This window comes from Phacochoerus africanus, chromosome 3 (genome assembly GCF_016906955.1).
Source record: "Phacochoerus africanus isolate WHEZ1 chromosome 3, ROS_Pafr_v1, whole genome shotgun sequence".
NCBI classification, from domain to species: Eukaryota; Metazoa; Chordata; class Mammalia; order Artiodactyla; family Suidae; genus Phacochoerus; species Phacochoerus africanus.
The window spans coordinates 110995569-111016589 of NC_062546.1; the positions used below are offsets into that span (position 1 = coordinate 110995569).

The 21021-nt window shown below is 45.7% G+C and overlaps 2 protein-coding genes across 3 annotated transcripts in view; both read right to left on the reverse strand.

Moving 5' to 3' along the window:
• Positions 1 to 20634, reverse strand: part of IRF2 (interferon regulatory factor 2) — an 88713-nt gene extending 68079 nt beyond the window's left edge. Inside the window, exons 1-2 of one of the 2 annotated variants that reach the window (XM_047772332.1) lie at positions 20451 to 20634; positions 574 to 733 (exon numbers count right to left, since the gene is read on the reverse strand). In XM_047772332.1, coding sequence (XP_047628288.1) covers positions 574 to 678 — 105 coding nt within the window. In that variant the 5' untranslated portion in view covers positions 679 to 733; positions 20451 to 20634. The remainder of the gene's footprint in view (positions 1 to 573; positions 734 to 20450) is intronic. The other variant, XM_047772333.1, reaches the window with a different exon arrangement.
• Positions 16407 to 20054, reverse strand: LOC125123111 (collagen alpha-1(I) chain-like). The gene has a single exon (XM_047772334.1). It carries the CDS (start codon positions 19560 to 19562, stop codon positions 18951 to 18953), a length of 612 nt encoding a protein of 203 aa, XP_047628290.1. The 5' UTR covers positions 19563 to 20054; the 3' UTR covers positions 16407 to 18950.
• Positions 20635 to 21021: the final 387 nt, after the last annotated feature.

Below are 21021 nucleotides of genomic sequence, written 5' to 3' on the forward strand. Positions count from 1 at the left end.
GATATCTTTTGACCCCCACCATGGGTCAGATGTTTCCTAAGCAATTTAACCATGTATGAAACATATTTTCTAACAAAAATAAATAAACTTTTTTAAAAATTGAAAGACACTACAGTGATCTCAATCTGTTACATATATAAATGTAATATTCTAGTAAAAAACCAATTAAGAAGATAAGAACGCTGTGTGAAGTTGCACAAATAAATTACTTTCCAGATACATCTAAACTATGAAAAACCTAAAAGCATTTTTTAAAAATCCATCACTTTTTAAAACAGTTTTTTCTAGAAGAATTCATAGAAGGCAGTAAGGACCAAAAAGGGTAGACTGACTTTTAAGAAAACATTTCATAAATGTGAAATCACACTGGGTCCGCTGGGTGTGTTTGGCCCCAGACCCAGGTACCTAGGTAGCATCAGATTCTGCAATTCAGCAAAGCAAGAACCATGGACAGATTTCAAAGCATATGGACTCAGGCTCATACCGCACGTTCAAACCTTCTTTCCATATGGAAAATGGGAAAAAGAAGCGACCCTATTTTTCCCTGAATCAGCGTGTCCTCTGAGCACTTGCCTTTGCAGTAAAGTCTGAAAGACATGACTTCTTTGGGGAGTTAAGTGGGAAGTTCATTTCAGACTGTCCATCTTTGCATGAAGAGGTGGGTATCCCTGGAGCCATTCAGCTAAGTCGGCAGTACGAAAGCCCAGAAAAGACATCTCAGGCCTCAGGTACACTGAGAAAGTACAGAAAAAGGCAAATAAGATGGTGCCTGTGAAAACTGCGGACAGCAAAGTGGATCACTGAGATACTACACAGGGAAGCCTGGGGACGAGGAACACGGCAGGAGGTGGGCAGGATCCGAATTATCTCAGTTGTTTTCAGCCCCCAAATCACTGTGTACCTGCCACGGCCTTGTGATTCTCTATGACCGACCATGGCTATGTCTGTCCCACCGGGACCACAGGAAAGACAAGAGGACGTGAGGAGAAAGAAGATGGCCATGCTTCAGTACTTACGTTTGAAAAGTCAAGTAACAGGGATTCTTAGAAGGGCCGGCATACTGGAACCTTCTAAGAAAAACTATTTACATAAAATGACAAAGTTATTTACTGCCATCTGATTTCAGCTCCATTCGGGGCCAACGATGTTGAAAACCAATGACTTCCCCAAAGATAGAAGCCTAAAAATGGTTCGCTCTGAAAATGGCTGGCATTGAAGGGCGTGGCCTGGCTCCCCCCCCCCAACTGCCCGTCCCCCCCATGAGAATGATCGACTCCCTCCCTCATTCCACATCCACAGGGTCCCTGACAGCTTCCTTCTTGCTGCTGCTTTTCCTGAGGGGATTTCCTTTGAGCTGTCCCCTCAGCCACTAAACTCTCTGTAAAGATTCTCCTCCTCCTCTTCTTCTTCCCCTTTCTTCTTCTTCTTATATACTTATTATACTACTTATTATCATATACGTCATTATAGAGCCATTCCGTTCAGCTCTTGATGTTCAAATTGAGTTGAGATCCAACACACAAACTATAACCGTAGGCACTCGTGATTCTATTCCTACAAGACGCCATCCTGATTACCAATGAATTCCAACTGGAAACAAGAGCCAAAACCGCTACTCACTCTAAAGACAACACGACCTCTGAATCAAGAACACATCTCTCCTCTACAGGGTGCATAAATGTCTTCAAATAATTTTAAAAGATACTCACTGCCATTAAACAAGTTCCAAATGGCACCTGGAAATTGGGTTTGTTCCACTCCATTGTCACCATTTCCTCCTCTCTGCCAACCCCTTCCTGGACCACACTGGTTTCCATCCCCCTTTGCTGAAGCCGAAGGTGCTGGAGAGAGCTGAGGTCTCGCGTCAAGCACACCTGACTAGACTGTCACCACTCACAACCTGTAACTTCTCCAAGTCTTAGTCTCTTCATCTATAAACAGAGATCTTAAGCAACTTGGCAGAGCTACTGTGAGGAAGAAATAGATAAAGGGCAGCTTCTCTTAAGAGGAAAAGTATGGGGCATGATTGCTTGGGCATCCCCTGAGATTTCCCCAAAGAAATTCTGGAGAGCAGAGCCAGTGCCCCACCTGAGAGCAGGGTGGACACAGCCAGATTCTTCACAAGGAGCAGGCGGGCACCCAGGGTCCGAGTTCTGGAATATGAGCGTTATCTCCAGCTTACACGGGGCTGGCCAGATCAACCTTCCCAAATGTCTTAGCACCAGGCTCAAAACGCTGCAGTGGCTTCACGGGTCCACTGAATAAAATCTGGACTCTTAGCCATCGTTAACTCAGCCCATGTCTCACTTTTTGAGTTCTTATCCCTCAGACGCCTTTCACCTTCTAAACTCAAGCAAAGCTCACAGCTTTCCTAACCCTAACCTGTGAACAGTCCTTGTGAGCAAGAATGGCTTCTGACTGCTCTTTAGACTTCCCCAGATATCAAGTACAGTACCTTGCACGTGACACTATGTAATAATTATGTATTGATGAGGAAATAGATGAATCCTTCCTGGAGAACCCTCTGGGAGCAGGGGGTAGGCTGGAAAAGGCAGATGTTATGAACCATGTGTTGTGATGGATAAAACTTAAGATGAACAAGTGATAAACAAGTGGGAGGGTGGGGGATGATGACAAAAAAGCATGCAACCTAAAAAAGAATAATTTTACTCTTTTTGTGACCTTTCCCAGGTGAACCAAGTTAAGCATGTTCACAAACCTTTGAGTTACATTTATTTAACATTTCATTCAAAAAATCTTATGGAGCCAAGCAAGTTCTGTGAAAAGCTCTTTGGGAGATAAAAAGATGATGAGGACGTGATCTCTCTTCTCAAAAGGGCTCCATTTTTGGAATTCCCACTGTGGCTCAGCATGTTAAGCATCCAACATAGTATCCATGAGGATTTGGGTTCAATCCCTGGCCTTGCCCCAGTAGGTTAAGGGATTAGTGTTGCCACAAGCTGCAGTGTGGGTCACTATTGCTGTGGCTGCAGCTGCAGCTCTAATTCGATCCCTAGCCTGAGAACTTCCATATGCCCGTAAAAAGAAAAAAAAAAAAAAAAAGCCACGCTGTAGTGATGGGGACAGGAACATAAGCAACTAACTCTAAAACAAGGCAGAGGGTCCTGAAGGTGATACTAGAGAAACAAACCAAAGATGATAAAACTTGCCAGGAGGCACCTCCCCTTACAACACATCCCACGATCACTGAACTCAACCAGCTCATTCAACACAACACAACTGGTTCTTGGTTCATTCTCTGCATCAAACTCACCCTGGTCATTCCACCTTCACAATCACAGGGCCCTGCTTATTATATAGGCAGGGGTTTTGGAACATATTTGTGGGGAGTTTATTATGTCAAAGCCTGGAAGAGAGAAAACACTGGGGGGCTTCAAAGAAGAAGGGGCATGTGAAGCGGGCCTGGAAAGGCAGGGAATTCTCTGGCAGAAAGGAAGGAAAAACATTCCAAACAAAAGGAAGAATAACAACAAAGGCAAGAGAGAGGAAGGGATGGCACATTTGAACTGTGAGTAATCAGAGAAGCTGTGCCCCAGGAAACAGGGGCGGATATGGTAAAGAAATGGCTGGAAAGCTCACATAAGTCTGGTGAGTTAACAGACTTTGTCCTTGCACCTTAATAAGGGCCCTGTTGATTGGGAAACACCCTGACACACCCCAGGGCACAGGCACACGTGGCCGCTGCCTGGTCCTTGTTCCCCACCAGAAAACACAGCACATGAGCCCCACCTCTTCTAAGGTCCTTATAGAGGGGTCTGTGTCTGGACAGGAAGGAACAAATGGAGATCTGGGACAACCCTCGCAAAGGAATTCATCCAACATGTATTGCCTACTGGGTACAGAAAATATGTGAATCGTTTTGCTGAGCCCTCATATAAGAGCACTCCAAAATTATAATCAGGTCAAAAAGGTCATCATTAACAATGAATGCAGAGCATGACACATTGAAATATCTAGGGCCTTTGAACTAGACCTTCAAACTTAAGTGAAGAGCCTAGGAGATATCCAATAAATGCTATAAGGCAGTGGCCAGCCAAGTTATGGCCTCAGCACTGGTAGTGGTACTATATTCACCGAGGTCATGCTATGGAAACACAGATGGGAAGAAGCCCCCACTGTTCAGCCGACATCCCCAACTTCCTGAGTCCCCATTGTTCAGCCTCAGGCTCCATGAGTCAGCCCTTCATGGTCTTCCACCGTGTCACTCGGATAATATGGCCAAGCATACCCCGTGTCCTACCTGGATGGCCAGTCTCACTGCTGAGATGACAGCCACATCCAGTCATTCTGGGAGCTGCTGGGACACCTGGTCCTAAACATTTCCACTGTGCTAAGGCATTGTTTGGGGGCACCTTGCCATCATCTTGATTCTCCAACTCAGGTTTCTCAGCCATATTAACGACAGCCGTCTCGATCACCTCCTCTCTTACCCTATTCATAGTAATTTCTCTCTCTTTATAAACCAAATCAAAACAAACAAAAGAGGGTGTAAAAAAATATTTTGGTATCTGTGCATCACTTCCTCTTAGAAACATATGAAAGCAGCCCAAAGACAGGCCTGGTTATTATCAAAAGCAGTTTGGTCCTTCCTGCAACGCCCATGTGTCTATGACTAAAATGTAGGCATATTCTTACACCTTTTATCTCCTCTTAGGCATGGCAGGGCCACCGCTCTGCCACATTCGACTGCTAAGAGCCATTATCTAGCATATTTTAGAATGTAAGCCAGGGCGGTGCGGGGTGTGTGGGGGGTCCAAATCCTCCATAAACGTCCCACCAAAGCTTGCTCTATGCTCAGAAGAAAGCCCTTCCTGGCTAGTAAACACAAGAACCCGCACACTGAAGGAAGCATTCAGGGCCACCAGGAACTGTCCCTGACACTCCCTTGACCTGTCTGCTCCCATCAGACCAGAGAGCTCTCCAATGACCCAAGAGTGTCAGGAATTTCCGATCCTTCATGATTTTGCTCTTGCTGCTCTTTCCACCAAAGATGCCCTGCTCACCCATTGGCCACCCGCCGACCCTGCCTACCTCCTCCCCTGGCTGGGAAATTCTGGTGAGGCACACCCTCGCTGCTCTGGTCCAAGACAGAGCTCCTTGAAGCTCCCGCTGTGGCGAGTTAAGAACCCCACACAGTCTCCATGAGGATTAGGGTTCAATCCCTGGACTGCTCAGTGGGTTAAGGGTCCGAAGTTGCCGCAAGCTGCAGATGTAGGTTGCAGATGCAGCTCCGATGTGGCATTGCTGTGGCTGTGACGTAGGCCAGCAGCTGCAGCTCCGATTCGACCCCTAGCCTGGGAACTTCCATATGCTGCAGGTGCGGCCCTAAAAAGAAAAGAAAAGAAAAAAAGGATCTGGCGCTGCCACAGCTGTGGCATAGGTCACAGCTGGAGCTCAGATTCGATCCCTGGCCCAGGAGCTTCCAAATGCCACAGGTGTGGCCAAAAAAAAAAAAAGAGCCCCTTCCTCTTCTCTCCATAGCTTCTAGTAAGCTCATATTTCATTCTTTTTGTGCCTACAGATGGTTATTTCCCTGCCTGTCTCTCTAACTAAATGATAAGGTCTGTGAGAACATGAAATTGTCAACTTCACATCTCCACAACACAGGGCGTCACACCAGCAGTCCAGAAATGTCTGTCAGAGGAATTAACTCTTTTTGAGAGTTGTGTTTAAAATATTTGCTTGCAAAACAGATAAGTCTTCAACTTAACTTCATTGTCAGATTTGTTATCATTCTTGAGGCTAATTTTAAGGACTTTTAAAAAGCCTGGGCTCCAAGGCTGAAAGGAATACACATTTTTGCAACTCCTCTTACCACTCTGCCTTATGTCCAACCACAGACATTATCTATCTTCTTCCCAATTATTTACAACTGATTCTTAGTTATAATCTATACATTATCTTGCCAGGCTATATTATCCGATAAAAACCAACTTCTCAAAAGAATTGAGTGAAGTGAAAACTTTGAAAACAGTAAACATAAACCTGCAATAAATTTGCTACTGTAAAGTTGATATTTCACAGAATTTTTTCATCTACTACAGCTCTTATAAGGACAGACGAAAGGTTTCTCCTGTCAATAATTCATAATAAACAATTGCTTTTATTCATTTTCCCTAACAGATCTGTTACTAGAGCCATATTTTTTTTCATTCACTCAAGCAGTAGTATTGAACTATTACTGAATGTATTATGTCTAAATTCTTATGCCCTCAAATGTTATTCTGAGGCTGCTGCTATTCACTTTGATTCTGAAATACCACCAAAGTGATGAACCGTAGGGTCTTTTTTATTAAAGGTCCCATATGAGCAGCTGCTACAATTAATTCACTACCATATTCAATCACTGCTATGTTTTTCCTCTCTCCAGAGACGTTAAAGTTCAAAATATAACAGAAAAAAATTAATTCTTTACTATGGAGTTCAACAAAATTTTCTAAGTACTTATCCAGCCACAAGATCTTGAGCAGGTCACTTGATTTTTCTGGCTGTAAAAAGGAAGGAGCAGACTATATCCTCTAGGGAAACATCCCATTCTAGTTTCCTTCTATGAGAAGGTTAAGTTCTTTTATCTGATTCTCCATTTCCCAATCCACTCTGATATACTTGATTCAGTATAATTTAATTCCGCAAGAGGAACTGTTATCAGCTCTACGACATCTCAAAACTTGAAAAATGGTTTTGTGCCACATGCTACACACACTACAATGAGAGAGGATCTTCTGCATTTTCACACCATACTAGCCTATTGCTCTGGAACCCACACAAAGAATGACTCAGTCCTCCAACTCAACAACAAAGAATCCAAATAACCAATTCAGAAATGGGGCAAAATACTGGAACAAACGTTTCTCCAAAGAAGACATACACATGGCCAAGAAGCACATGCAAAGATGTTCAACATTACCAGCCATTAGAGAAATGCACGTCAAAACCACAATGAGAGACCACCTCACACCCCACACACAATTATTCACAAAAAAAAAAGAAAGAAAGAAAGAAAGAAAAGAAAAGAAAAGAAATTCTGGCAAGGATATGGACAAACTGGAACCAACCCTTGCGCATTACTGATGGGAATATAAAATGGTGCAGCCTTTGTGGAAAACGGTTCCTCAAAAGGTTAAACCTAGAATTACTGTATGATCCACTGGACTGAAAGACCTGCAAGCAGGGACTCGAACAGATATTTTACAGCAGTGTTCCCAGCAGCATTATTCACAATAGCCAAATGGTAATGACAGCCCAAGCGCCCATCGACAGATGAATGGATAAACAAAATGTGGGAATGTTATTTGGTCTTAAACAGGAAGGACATTCTGACACACGTGACAACATGGATGAACCTGGAAAACATTCTAAGTGAAATAAGCCAGGCTCAAAAGGACAAATATTGTCTGATGCCACTTAGGTGAGGTTCCTAGAGAAGTCAGTTACCCAGAGACAGAAGGTAGAATGGTGGTAGGTCAGGGGGAGGGAGGCAGGGCTCTTGTTTAATGGGTACAAAGTCTGTCGTCTGAGGTGATTAAAAAAAAAGTTCTGGAGTTCCCGTCGTGGCTCAGTGGTTGGGGAATCCGACTAGGAGCTGTGAGGTTGAGGGTTCAATCCCTGGCCTTGCTCAGTGGGTTAAGGATCTGGCATTGCCATGAGCTGTGGTGTAGGTCGCAGACGCCGCTCGGATCCCTTGTTGCTGTGGCTCTGGCGTAGGCCGGTGGCTACAGCTCCGATTCGACCCCTAGCCTGGGAACCTCCATATGCCATGGAAAGCGGCCCTAGAAAAAGGCAAAAAGACAAAAAAAAAAAAAAAGTTCTGGACTGGGATAGGGGTGATAGTTGCACAACACTGTAAGGTACTTAATGCTATTGGATATACTTAAAGATGATTATAATGGCAAATTCTGCATTATGTTTACCACAATAAAAAAAAAAAAGAACGGCTACACATGCATTTATTAATTCACTACTGTGGCCACTGCTTCCTCCAGGCCTACTTGAACAATAGTCATTCTTTACCTCCAGGTACCTGAAGTATTTACTGACCTTCCCCCCTACCCCCATGCACACGCACAGAGAGAAAAGGATGGGTTTTCAAAATTAAAGAAGGATCAATTTCCCCTCCATGGCGACATCATCTCAAAAGGAGGTGAGGAAAAAGCCTCTCCTGGATCCTATGAGAAGAGCTCGGTTCTCCCGGAACAACTTCCCTCGAGGGATCAGGGGCAGCTGTGTTACCAGCAGTGCAGCCAGTTCCAGAGTCGACCCCCTGGGAGAGGGAAGTAGAGGGTGGAGATAACTATCAAACTATCTGGACTCGGTTGATGCTAGAGGATGGCGGAATTCTACAGGCCACACTGCGCGGGGCAAGAGTTGGCAAACAGACAGAACAACAAACAGTATGTTTGGTTTAGTTCATCATTATATGATTTACTAAAAATCAATCTCAAATAAAGTGTGTACAGTTAGCCAAAAAAATGTGCCAGGTTAGCACTGCTGCTTCCCCTAGAGTTGGGGGCCACCCCAGGTGGCCCACTGATGCCTGAAAGAACTCTAAAAGGGATGCACAGGAGTTCCCGTCATGGTGCAGCGGAAATGAATCTGACTAGGAACCATGAGGTTTCGGTTTCGATCCCTGGCCTCGTTCAGTGGGTTCAGGATCTGGTGTTTCTGTGAGCTGTGCTGTAGGTCGCAGACGCAGTTTGAATCTGTTATTCCTGTGGCTGTAGCGTAGGCTGGCAGCTATAGCTCCGATTAGACCCCTAGCCTGGGAACCTCCATATGCCGCAGGGTGTGGCCCTAAGAGACAAAAGACAAAATTAATTAATTAATTAATTAATTTTAAAAAGGGATGCACAGACACCTAAGGCCATGTCTGGAACTGAGGTCTTGTTGCCCAGACTACGGCTCCTCACTATAGGGTAGGCAGACCCTCGACTGAATTCACTTAAGCCCAAGCTGACCACTTTCCTACCTTTTTTCTCCGTACTCCCCAGATAGGTAGTTAGCACGGAGTACACACCTATTAAGTAAACGACTGACTGGATGAATGACTGAAATAGTCCACTGTTTCAGTTCTGGGCCCATATCTACCCCATCTCCCAAACTGCAGCCCAAATGGCAAGCTGACTTTGAGGAAAAGCAAAAAAAAAAAAAGGTTTGATGCATTCAAAGCACCTATATGAGAGGCAAATAAATATATCCTCTCCTGTAATATTTTAAACTCACCCTGACTTCCAGAATCACCAGTAGAACCACACCACACCCAAAAGTGGAAATAGCAGTTCATCCACATTGCCTCCTGGGGCCTTTGGACTTTATGTCTATAACGGAGAGAAGAAAGGGGAGCAGTAGCACCTGCACCTAGAACCCCCCAACTCACCCAAGTCACCCTCTGGGGGGCACCAGCCTCTGGGTCTCCACTCATCCTTCAGGATCTTAACTTTCCAGGTCAACCCAACAATGCCCATGAGTTAAGTTTCCCATAGGAATCAAATCCCAACACCCCCCAAAGCGTCAATAAAGATTTACCTCCAGGATTACGATTTTAAAGTGAGATTATACTTTCCTGTTCTTCTGTCAGTTGCAAATCCCCAAACCTACTCGAATTCACTTAAAACTAATCTACAGTGTTTTCATTGGAAGAAAGCAATCAGGAAAGCTCTGACCCACTGAGCAGCTGGGAATTTCTTTGCTGAAGGTTTGGTTTAGTCTTTATTTTTCTAGCTGCTGGCCCTGCTAACATGATTCAGTGAAGGTCGTATTTAATCTTGCAGAGAAAAGCTACCTAAGCAGTTCTTAGGTAGGCTTCAGGAAAAATAAATTGCCTGGGTTCTGTGGATAAGTCTGTTGCTTCTACCCAACAATTACAGTCAAAGAGAACAAATGAAGGCAACTGGAAGATAACCGGGCTTGATGTCAAAAGAACTTCCCTGCACACAGGTTATGGGTTGAATGTTTGTTAATAACAAAGTTTTTGTTCATAACGAACCCACTCAGAAAGTAGCAGCTCCTGAATGTACACCTCCGGTTTATCAGCAAATAGAGCTTATTTACATGTACAGGAAGGTATTACTATCAGCACTGGAACATAAATGTCAACGGAATAGACTGATAAGATTTTTGTTAAGCCTCGGTACCAAGAAGAAAACCAAACAATTTTTTCACCTTCTGGATGTTGAACTCCTAATATAGAGTGACAAATCCTAATGCAAAGTGACAAATCCCAATGTTTACGTGCTCAATACATATACCATTCGTTTCTAACACAAAGGAGATCTGGGCCACCCGTCCCGAGCTGGAATTCAGCCTTTGGAGCTAACCTTTGCTTTAGGGCTGAAAATCAAATCAACAAATATTTGTCTAGTGCTTCCTGTGTATCAAGCACTGGTGAGAATGCAAGGAAATACGACACGATCCCAGCTCTCAGATGACTTGCCCGGGCGAGGTGCTGTAAATGGGAAAAACCAAGGAAAAACCAAGGAATCGATGATTTTAACAGTTTAAGAGGATGGAAAAGGTTCAAGAGGCTTGTAATGAATGGCATATCCAGTGTGTTGCTTCTGAAGAGATTCAGAGCATCTTAGTGTTTTTGTCCGGTGAGATCAGATGAGGTTTGTGGGGAGGAGGCCCAGGGAGGTGCAGTTATAACCAAATGACCACTCTCACTCTGCTTTCCTCTGGTCCTTTCAGGTTTGGTCCCTGTGATACAATGTTTCACTGCATTTCTCTTCACACCCTGCTTCATTTCCAAATCCTGCACCATCCAACAGTAACCACCAGGCACACACAGCCACTGCACACTTGAAACATCCCCAGACTGAATTAAGATGTGTTGTAGGTGTAAAAGACACACCGAAGGCTAAAAAGAACATAAATGATCTCAGTATTTCTATATTCATTACATGTTGAATTGATAACCTTTTGGACACACCGTGCTAACTAAAAGTGTTAAAATTAACTTCACCTACTTCTTTTTACTTTTCTAACGTAGATACCGGAAAATTAAAAACCATACATGTGGCTCACATTATACTTGGGTTGGACAGTGTTGTCCTAATCAATACATTTTTTTTGGCCGAGCTTTGGCATTCTGCCGCTCAAGTCCTAATGGTTACGCCCAATCCTAGTTTCATAACACATCCAAAACTGTCTCCTAAATCTACACAGGGATTAAAGCTATTCTAAACATTTTTTTCAGACACAAATTAGGGATTTGGAGGCTTCTGCAGTTGTGGAAAGTCAGAAGTCACATTCTGAGTCACATGAAGTCATTCTCCAACAGGGACTTGTAAAGATTGGTGTGTGGGGAAAATAACACTTGCCCAGATTCCTTGGTGCTCCTGTGCTTGGCCACCCAACTTACAGGAATGCACATGACATGGATACAAGGATAGGCAATGTTTGAATTCGCCTCCCCTAGAAACATTTTATATTTTACCTACCACGAGAATTGCATCTGTAGCCATTTATCTAAATAAACTGCTCTGATCCAGAAGGATAACCAAACTTCTCTTATCTCCTCAAGAGAGCCAAATGGTTACAGCTTGGACCAGGTCCCTAGGTTAAGTTCATAGGATGCTAGGAAGATCTCTCTTTCTAAACATGGTCATTTCAAAAGGCATGAAGCCCAGATCTTAGGGACCCCTAGAAGTGTAAAAGCCTTATGTTCCCAAAAGTTCGGATGAAAACCTTGGATCCTTTCCATCCCAACTCAAAGGAGCAAAGGTGTCTGTTTTCCCTTTCCCTCCTCCCCCACCTCTTTCTCCTTTGGCAGAGGGGGTACCTGCTCTGATACAAGCTAGAATGTAATGCACACTCACATTCCATTAGTTTTCACAGCATCACCTGAGGGTCTAGGTATGCAGGACCAACACTGCAACATCTCTCTGGCTGGGACCTGGTTATAAAGGTCAATCAAGAACTCTTTCCTTCCCTTGCCCGCCACCACAGGTGTCTGGTGTTTCTATGGGATTCACTTACATAATGGACGTATCTGTGAAATGTGTAACATCTCAGATCCTCCAAAGTTCTTGGCAAAACAGTGTATCCCAACCTTACCAGGGAACCATCCATCTCAGTGTCTTCAAGCAGCAAGAGCTGAATCAGGACAATGGCACTTCTTAGCAATGGCTGGGAAAGCCCTGACTCTAGAGCTCCATACATCAAAGCAGAAAGGGCCCGGGAGTGGCCAAGTTCACAAACATCCTCCTCAGCAACATCCAATTTCCTGGTCCTCATTCTACATTTACCAGAGGTGAGGTCAGAGGAGAATCACTTTAAAGTTGTCTCGAGAATATTTTTCTGGTTATCAAAGTAATTGGGCTGTTATATTAAATTTGGAAAATACAAGTGTTGGGGGGGGGGGCAAACATCCATAATCTCACCACCCAAATGTTTCCTTCCAGTTTTTTTTTTAAATGATGCATATACAAATAAACACATACATTTTAAAAATAAAATTAGAGTCACAACTGAATACCCTCTTTTCTCCATTCAACATACACTGCCAACATCTTCCCATTATTAAATGCAAAAACATGGATTTTATCAGCTATCTATACTCAGTGTGTGGAGGTGCCGTAATTCATTTAAGTGTGCTCCTATTGTTGGGTATTTCGAGTGTTTCCGGGTTTTCACTGTAACAAAAGCTAACAGCAAACATCCTTACACATAAATCTTTGCCCCATCTCTGGTTACTTCACATGAGTAAGTTCCTAGGAGTGGAATTACTGGAACAGAGAGTTCAACATAAGTATACACCACCAAACTGAATTCCAGAAAGTTTACTTCAAAGTACAATCCCTTGGGAGTTCCTACTGTGGCTCAGTGGTAATGAACCCAACTAGTATCCATGAGGATGTGGGTATGATCCCTGGCATCGATTAGTGGATTAAGGATCCAGTGTTGCCATGAGCTGTATGGCTCAGGATACGAAGGTACAGCTTGGATCCCCTGTGGCTGTGGCTGTGGTGTAGGCCAGCTAATGCAGCTCCAATTCAACACCTAGCCTGGAAACGTCCATATGCCACAGGTGCAGCCCTAAAAAGCAAAAAAAGCAAAAAAAAAAAGAGTACAATCCTTCAACTATTACACGAAGTACTTAGTTTCAAGCCCAGTGTGACAAGCAGTACCACTGACGGCATCCATAGCTCAGTCTTAACCTGTACCTCCTGCCCTTTAGGGCAACACAGTATAAGCCGATTCTGTTTTCCTGACCTTACCTCCTTTACCTCTATTTCCCTAGTTACCTCCTTTAATCTGGCAAAAATAAAACAGCAGCAAGGAAATCCAGCACAAGGAATGGAGGAGCGCCTAGGAGCTAGCAGAGTATTGCTGATCCATTTCATCAACATGCCTCTTCCTCAAGGGAACCCACGGCTGCCAAGGCAATTCAGACTGAGTCTCGAGTGGGGGGCACGGATTCCTCATCCTCTTCAGCTCCAACACTAATGTGGCATCCTGGTTGTGACCCTTCACAGTTTCCTATTTCCTTGTCTGAAGTTGGCCAATGCCCAGCAGTTTCCTCCCCCCCACGATAAAAAAAAGCCAAACTTTAAAGTCAGAAATGGAAGGTCCTCCATTTATCCTGCAGTTACCATCAATTAACTACCAACTTGTCCCCTCTATTTCCAAAATGTTTTCAATGCCATTGGTGGCAGGCAAAAGTCTACCTGCCTGATTCCCTCTTCTCTCTCTCCTACTAGAATTCAGGAGGCACTATCCTGCTCTCCACCTTAGTCTCTTTTCTCATCCTCCAATTGTCACCTCCCAATGCCCTCGCCTCTCCTATTCCAACACTCCACACACCCACTGACACCCTCTCCAGGGGCCAGGAGGCTCTTGTCCACCACTGCAATTTTTTCATTGTCTTCAATAATTCTCCAGTAAGGTGAACCAAAAAAAGCTCTCTTCAAAAATAACACGTTGGATATCACTTGAAACAATACAGTCTGTGGAGCTGTGGCACAGAGGGTTAAGGATCTGGCATTGCCGTACCAGCAGCAAAGGTGGCAGCTGAGACTCAGATTAACCCCTGGCCCAGGAACTTCCATATGCCACAGGAGCGGCCACTGGGGGTGGGGAGGGGTGGACTGTCTGAAGTTCCTTCTCACTCAAAATGTCAACTTCCTGAGATGGAAAAGTCTGTAGGATTCTAAGCTTATGGGGCCAGGACAGTGCATTTCATCTATAAAGTATTTCTTTGGTGCCTACAAAAACTTGACATCTTTATGCTCAATAAGAACAAATTAAATTGGAAGCTCATCTTTCCTTTGATCACATTAGGGTGTGTGAGTATCAAATGCTCTCACACAGGAGCAACAGATTGCTAAGGACACCGGAGAAGAAATTATTTATGACAATGACAGAGCAAGCAGTTAACTCGAAAAAATGGTTAATGAAAACTGGACAGGCTTTTATCATACAAAACTCTACATTAAGATACTCTGTTGAACTAAACTGGTCTTGCCTTTGAGATAAAAATGCTTAGGATTCATCACCAGAAAAAAGGGCACAGACTCCCTTCTCATAATCATGGGACTACAAGGCATACACACAGGGCACAGGACATAAGGGGACATTTTTTTGCTTGACTCTTGTTCTTTCTTGTATATCGACACTTTAATACTAAATTGATAAAGGGGAATACAAGCTAAAACAGAAAACAAACAAACAAACAAAAAAAACAACCCATGACTCTTTATGGCCTTGCTAGACAGAGACATCGTCATAAAACAAAGTCCTTCTTGCCTCTTCAGAATGGAAAATTCAAAGTATCACAACCAAAACACTCATCCCATTTTTATATGACAAGCAAGGTCAACATGAGCAGAGCCAACAGAGAAGGACCACAGATTCCCTACTCAAAGCACCGCCTAAAAGGTGGATGATAAGTTCCATCTGCTTGCTTTCCTGCCCAGTGTTGCCTCTGAGCCAATGAGGAGATGAAACGATCTGGCCCTAGACAGAGATCCTCGATTCGGTGGTTCTCCACCTTTGCTCTGGCCCAGCACCTGAGGACACACTGGTGAACATCAGAGGCTTACTCTTGGGGTGGAGGTGGGGGTGAGGATGGGGTTCTTAGGGCAGGAGAGAAAGGAGAGGATGGAGCTGCAGACAGCCTCAAATCTGAATGTTCTGTGTGGCTTCTGAAAGCCCCTTGCCCTCCATGATTCTGATACACACCTGAGTGCCATCCTTCAGAAATGACAGAGCGATGCAGCCCCATTTTACAACTGTGAAAACTAAGGTCCAGAAAGAGGAAATGACTGGAGAGTTAATAAAAGAGCTGAAAGTCAACTCCAGGCCTCTGGACTCTTGAATTCATGTACCTTCCACTACCCAGAGCCTTGTACATGCCTGGCTGTCAGCATATATCTAATAGCTAAATGAAATAAGGACCCAAAGTGTGCATTCATTTAACAAAATAATTGTCTGGGTTACAGCAATGATTGATAACCTAGGGTTCCTGGATCCCCAGCAGAACTTAAGAGTTACTGATGGGAGTGGGGAGACGGTAGCCAATTTCAGAACCTCAGAAAGCCTAAGCGGACTGTCAGTTTATCCAAGAAACTGCTGCTCAGGCTGTCCACAACGTCAAGTTTCTTTACTTGAGGTTGGAATCAGACCAGCTGGATTTGATGCCGCTAGTTCTCTCAAGTCCATCGGGAGCTCTGACTACAAGTCCGGTGTGTTGCCGAGTAATAAAAATGGGCATGTGAAGTCTTCCTAACTAAACACAATTTGTTTCAGAGACAGTCTGTCAAAAGATGGAACTTGTGAGAAGGGAAATCATTTCAAAAGGATATTTCAAGGTCAAACACTGGTGACTGTGGGTTCTCTGGACAGGTCATAGACCAGCCTTAGGTGGCCTTGATTTTCTGCCTGTGTATTTCCCTTGGTATTCTATATAATATATTGGCTTCGGGTTTAAATCTGGATCATATAGATAACATCATTCTTCGCTGAAAAATTTAAAAAAAAATCAAGATTTAATAAAGTCTCTTCACTCCCATTCCCACCAGCTACCCCTACTACGAGGACCACTGTTTGATCCTGCCTGGGGATAGACATGACAGCCAAATATTCATCAGACTCAGACCAAAAGAAGGGCATAAATGGGCCAATGGGGACAGAAAGCCCTAACTTCCTACCTCCCTGTGGGAAAGGTGTCCCATAAAGACCAAAAGAAGAACTGATTTTATTGTTAACAATAACTGACAGTTCATAACAATTTGTCATTTTTGTATACTATTTTATGTTATTAAGTGTATATATATATATACACACATATATATACGCATCTATATACACACACACACACACACACAATATGTTCCTTTTCACATGTGTCATCATATATTTTCACATATAATAGTGCTGGCTATGTACTGAGCTTTCAAAAAATAAATGCAAGTTAACAGACTCCCTTTAAAGATATTATAGCAAAAACTAAAATCAGTTAAGGGCATACTCTGTAATAACATGTAATGAACTGAAGGGTTTTCAGTACTGATGAAGAAAATTCAGACTAAAGTACAGTGAGCTTGGGAAGATTTCCTCCTGATATAAAGAGGGAAAATACATTAGTTCAATCATTTTTATTTCCATATCATCTGGTCTCCATGGACACCATCTAACTTCTTTCCTGACAGGAAAAAAAAATAAATAAATAACTCACTGGCAATAACATATTTCATTTGTTAAATACTTTAATGCTTCACATAAAATAATTATTCTGTGTTAAATTCCTTACCATTATCTATACACTTCCAGAACAAGTAAAATCCCTTCTTGCTGAAAAGTCAATGTTTAAGCCACAGTGATGATTTCCTGGCTTTTTTTTTTTTTTTTTTTTTTTTTTAGGGCCACAGCTGCAGCATATGGAAGTTTCCAGGCTAGGGGTCCAATTGGAGCTAGCTGCCGGCCTACACCACAGCCACAGCAGTGCCACATCTGAGCTGCATCTGCCCCCTACACCACAGCTCACGGCAACGCCAGATCCTTAACCCACTGAGCGAGGCCAGGGATCGAACCCGTGTCTTCATGGATCCTAGTTGGGTTTGTTAACCACTGAGCCATGAAGGGAACTCCCTCCCTGGCTTTTAAAATGAAGAATAATCTGACAGAATTCTGAAAGTGAACACCTTATACATTTGTAGGTTGCTGTAACTTATGCAACCTTCTTTCATAACAGTATCTCACTTGTTCCCTTTGCAACCCTATCAGATATACAGTTAAGTATTATCACCTTCCACAGAACTCACTGGAAAAGGTAATTATTGTATTTATTTTTAGTTAGGAATTGTCAGCTCATCAGCTAGAATGCAATCTCCCCAGAAGGTAAAGAAATTGTCTTCCTGTTCCCAGTTGAATCCACAGAACAAGCACTGTGTCTGGGGCACCGTGAATGTTCTAGGAATAGTTATTAAATGAATAAAGTCCCTTATTTGCTTTAAGCCTTTTTTTGGTATAAAGCACATAACGGAACCATGTCCCAGATACCCCATTTAGAGCTCAGTGGTCTGTTCTCTATCAAAAGGAAATTGTGTGAAAATGCTCTAAAAACAACGAAGCTTATATGCCGTAATACTAAGAATAAAAGTACAGTGTCCTTGAAAACACAAGAAAATCGACCCACGTCAAATGTTAAACATCCAGAGTTTCAAATTTTCCACTACTATGTTTAAACATCTTTAGCTAGCTTTGGTATACTGAATATTTGCCTAATAAAGTCCTCGGGAAAGCAGAGAAAGAGAAAAGTGGGGTCATGGTTCACTGAGCTGTCAGGACTTTTTGTTTGCCATAACTGGCTTCCAATTAAACTACAAACCCTTACTTTTGGTTATGATGACATTTTTACTGGTAAGTCGGTCTGAAATATGCAGAATTATCTCTAACTTTTGAAGGTCAAAAGAAAAAAACTCAACTCATTGAGAATGAAATATGTAAACGTTTAATATTAAGAAGCAGTTACAAATTGTAACAGCAAAGAACTCTTGGATCTAGGAAACCAAAATCTAACTTCTTACACAACAAGCTGAGTTATAAATTATAATCATTCACTAATTACAGTGAAATTCTGGACTCTGCCCCATCAATCGATAGATGTTCCTTCCAACTTTACCGCTTCAAAATGCCTGGTTGAGTCCTAAACCGTCCATCTGTTGAAGTTTCCTTAGAAAACACAAGTTTTTCCAGGATTTCTTAGGTTTCTATTTCTACCCTTTCCCCCCCTCTAAAAAAGGAATGATGGGGGTGGGGTGAGAAAACTAGAAAGTCCTGAATGTGTGTGCATGGGATTAAACAGAGGTCACCCTCCAGGTCTTGGTAAGGGAGCGGAGCATGCGCCTGCCTAACTTCAAGACCATCGACCTGGTTCCAGTCTGTCACCAGCCCCCTGTCTGCACCTGCCTTAAACACCAAAAAAAGCTCAGGCTGCTAAGTTCCAATGTTATCTGCAGTCGGTTTGAAAACTAATAAGTGAATGCAAGCTTGACAGCAACCTCGGTGATTCCTGAAAATCCACAACAGGAAATGTAACTATCCTCCACCCTCCCTTGCCATTCATCAAAAGCAGACCTAGTCACAGCAACAGGGAGGCCAGTGGCAGAAGGTAAATGCTGGCACTTTTCCTCAACTAGGAAACCTCCGAATTTTCTTAACCCAGGGCTGGGAGCACTACCCGTAGCCCACACTGGGGGAAGGGAGCGGGTAAAATATCCCTAAGTTACAAACACTATACAGAGGGGGTGAAAACTACTAAAAGCCAAGCCGCAAGTATGGGGCAACCTCGACTGCCAGTCCCAGGGGTCACGTTCACAGCCGATGACCAGGGGTCCTGCCTACACCGACTGACTCGGGCACCTCGTCCGGCGCTGGGAAGACCGTTTCTGAGCCCGGCTCCGGCTGCCAGCCTCCTGCCCCCTTCTTCCCCTCTAAAGGGGCAAGGGGGTGAGGGCGGCCAACGCAGCCACACGTGCGGCCCAAACCCAGACGCCAGCGCGTCCTCGGAAGGGGATGAGTTGCATCCTGAAGCCCCTGGAACTTGGAAAGGCTGCCCGAGCCCTCTCGGGGCCGGGTCCCAGGCCGTAGCCCCGCGAGCGGGCGGGCGCCACGATCGGCCACAGCGGGCATCGCTTGGTGGGCGAGCCCGGCCCGCGAGGCGGAAAGGAAGTGGCGGCCGCGGCTTTGCACCAACCACGTTTGGCCGGCGGGCGAATGCCACTCGGCGCCCCGAGCGGGATCGGAGGGCGCGGGGCGGGCACACGCGTCCCCACCCCGCCGCCGCCCGCGCCCCGGGACCCCCAGGGGAGCCGGCACCCGGGCTTGCCAGCAGGGCGCCGCTCGGTCCCCGGAGGCTCCCCGCCCCCACCTCGCCCGCTCCGTAGCCGAGGCGGGTCAGGCCCAGCGCGCGAGGCCGGCCCGGGGGCGCCCGCGGGGACCCGGAGGCGCCCGGCGCTAGGCCGCGGCCGGGGCCGCTGACCCCTGGGCGCGGCGCCCTCCCAGGACGCGCCGCCTGAGCCCCCGGCGCGCCGGGACAAGTGCATCGACAAGGCCCCAGGGCCAGCCCGGGCGCTGGCCGGCGGGAAGGAGGACGCGGCGTCCCTCCCGGGCGGTGGCGGCAGCGGCCCAGCCCCCAGGAAGCCGGGCGCGCCGGCCAGGCCCGGCGCCCAGCCGGGTTCCGAGCCCGCCCGCCGGCCCCGGCCGCTGGCACCCGACGCCCGCGACCCTTCCCCGAGCCCGGCAGGCGGGCGAGCCCTGGGACCGCCGCCGGGCTCCGCATCAAGTTTCCTTTGGCCGCGGCGGGAGGTGCCTCTCCCGGCCAGACGCGGGGCGCAGGCTGCGGGCGGTCGGCGGGTTCCTGTCTATTTATGCCAGAAGCTGCCGGGAGAGAGCCACTGCCGCCGGGCACCGAGAAGGACCCGCTTCTCTCCTTAGGATCTGGTGGCTACGGCGTCTGTAAACATACACACGCACCCACATGCACCCGATAATTTTGTTTTAAAAGGAGGCCCGACTCCAGCAGTCCTGCACCCCCCCAACACCTGGGGTGCAGAATCACACAGAGCAGGTCTGTGTCCATGGAGCCACCTCTCCGCATCTGCAAATCCAAAAGTGAAATTAAACCTCCACTAACCTCCTCCTCCTCCTCCTCCCTCTTTACCTCCTCCTCCTCCTTGCAGCCTCAGAAGCCCCAGTAGCAGCAGCAACAGCAGCAGAAACCTGCTTTCCCTAAAATCAGATGATCCATAATAGCGCCGACTGTTCCTCCAAAAATCAGTATTAATATTTATGAACCTCAGCATTTTCCGTCTGCCAAACATCGTGTCAAACCATCAGGACGCGCGCACACACAGATCCCCTCCAGTCCTCATAAACATGCCCTCGAGAAAAACACACACGCACAGTCACAACTATTATTTGAAAAATGTTACCTCTCAGTGTGCTTTTTCACGCTACCAATACAATTCCGCAAGGCTTAAGTGTTGCTAGGGTGTGTGAAATGGAAATGAAAGCCCGTCAGTTGAATAATCGCAGGAGCAAAACTAAAAGTTACTCCCCGGCTTGCCTGAGAACAGTCCAGATCGAAAGCAAAACAAGGAGAGGAAACTGCGAAGCGCTGAGGCTGGAAATCCCCCCACCCCCCGCCCTCCTGCCAGCCTCGCTCCCTCCCTCCCTCCCTCGCTCCCCCCTCCGCCCTCCTCCCTCCTCCCTCCGCCCTTCCTCCCCAGTGTTTGTTTCAAGCTTGTGCAACCGGGAGGTGGAGGCGGAGGGAGGGCTCGAGCAGCCCGGCCGTGAGGTGCGGAAGTTCGCCGCCGCCGTTCATTGGCCGGCCGCGCGGCTTTCATCATTTCTCGGAAAAGTCAATTTCATTTTCACTTCCCCACGACGCGGCAGCAGGAGCAACAAGCGGCTGCTCGCGAGTCTGTTGCTCGCACCTCCTGGCGCTCACACTCCCGCGCTCACACTCGAGCGGGGACCCGGGGGGTTACGGGCTGCGAGCTT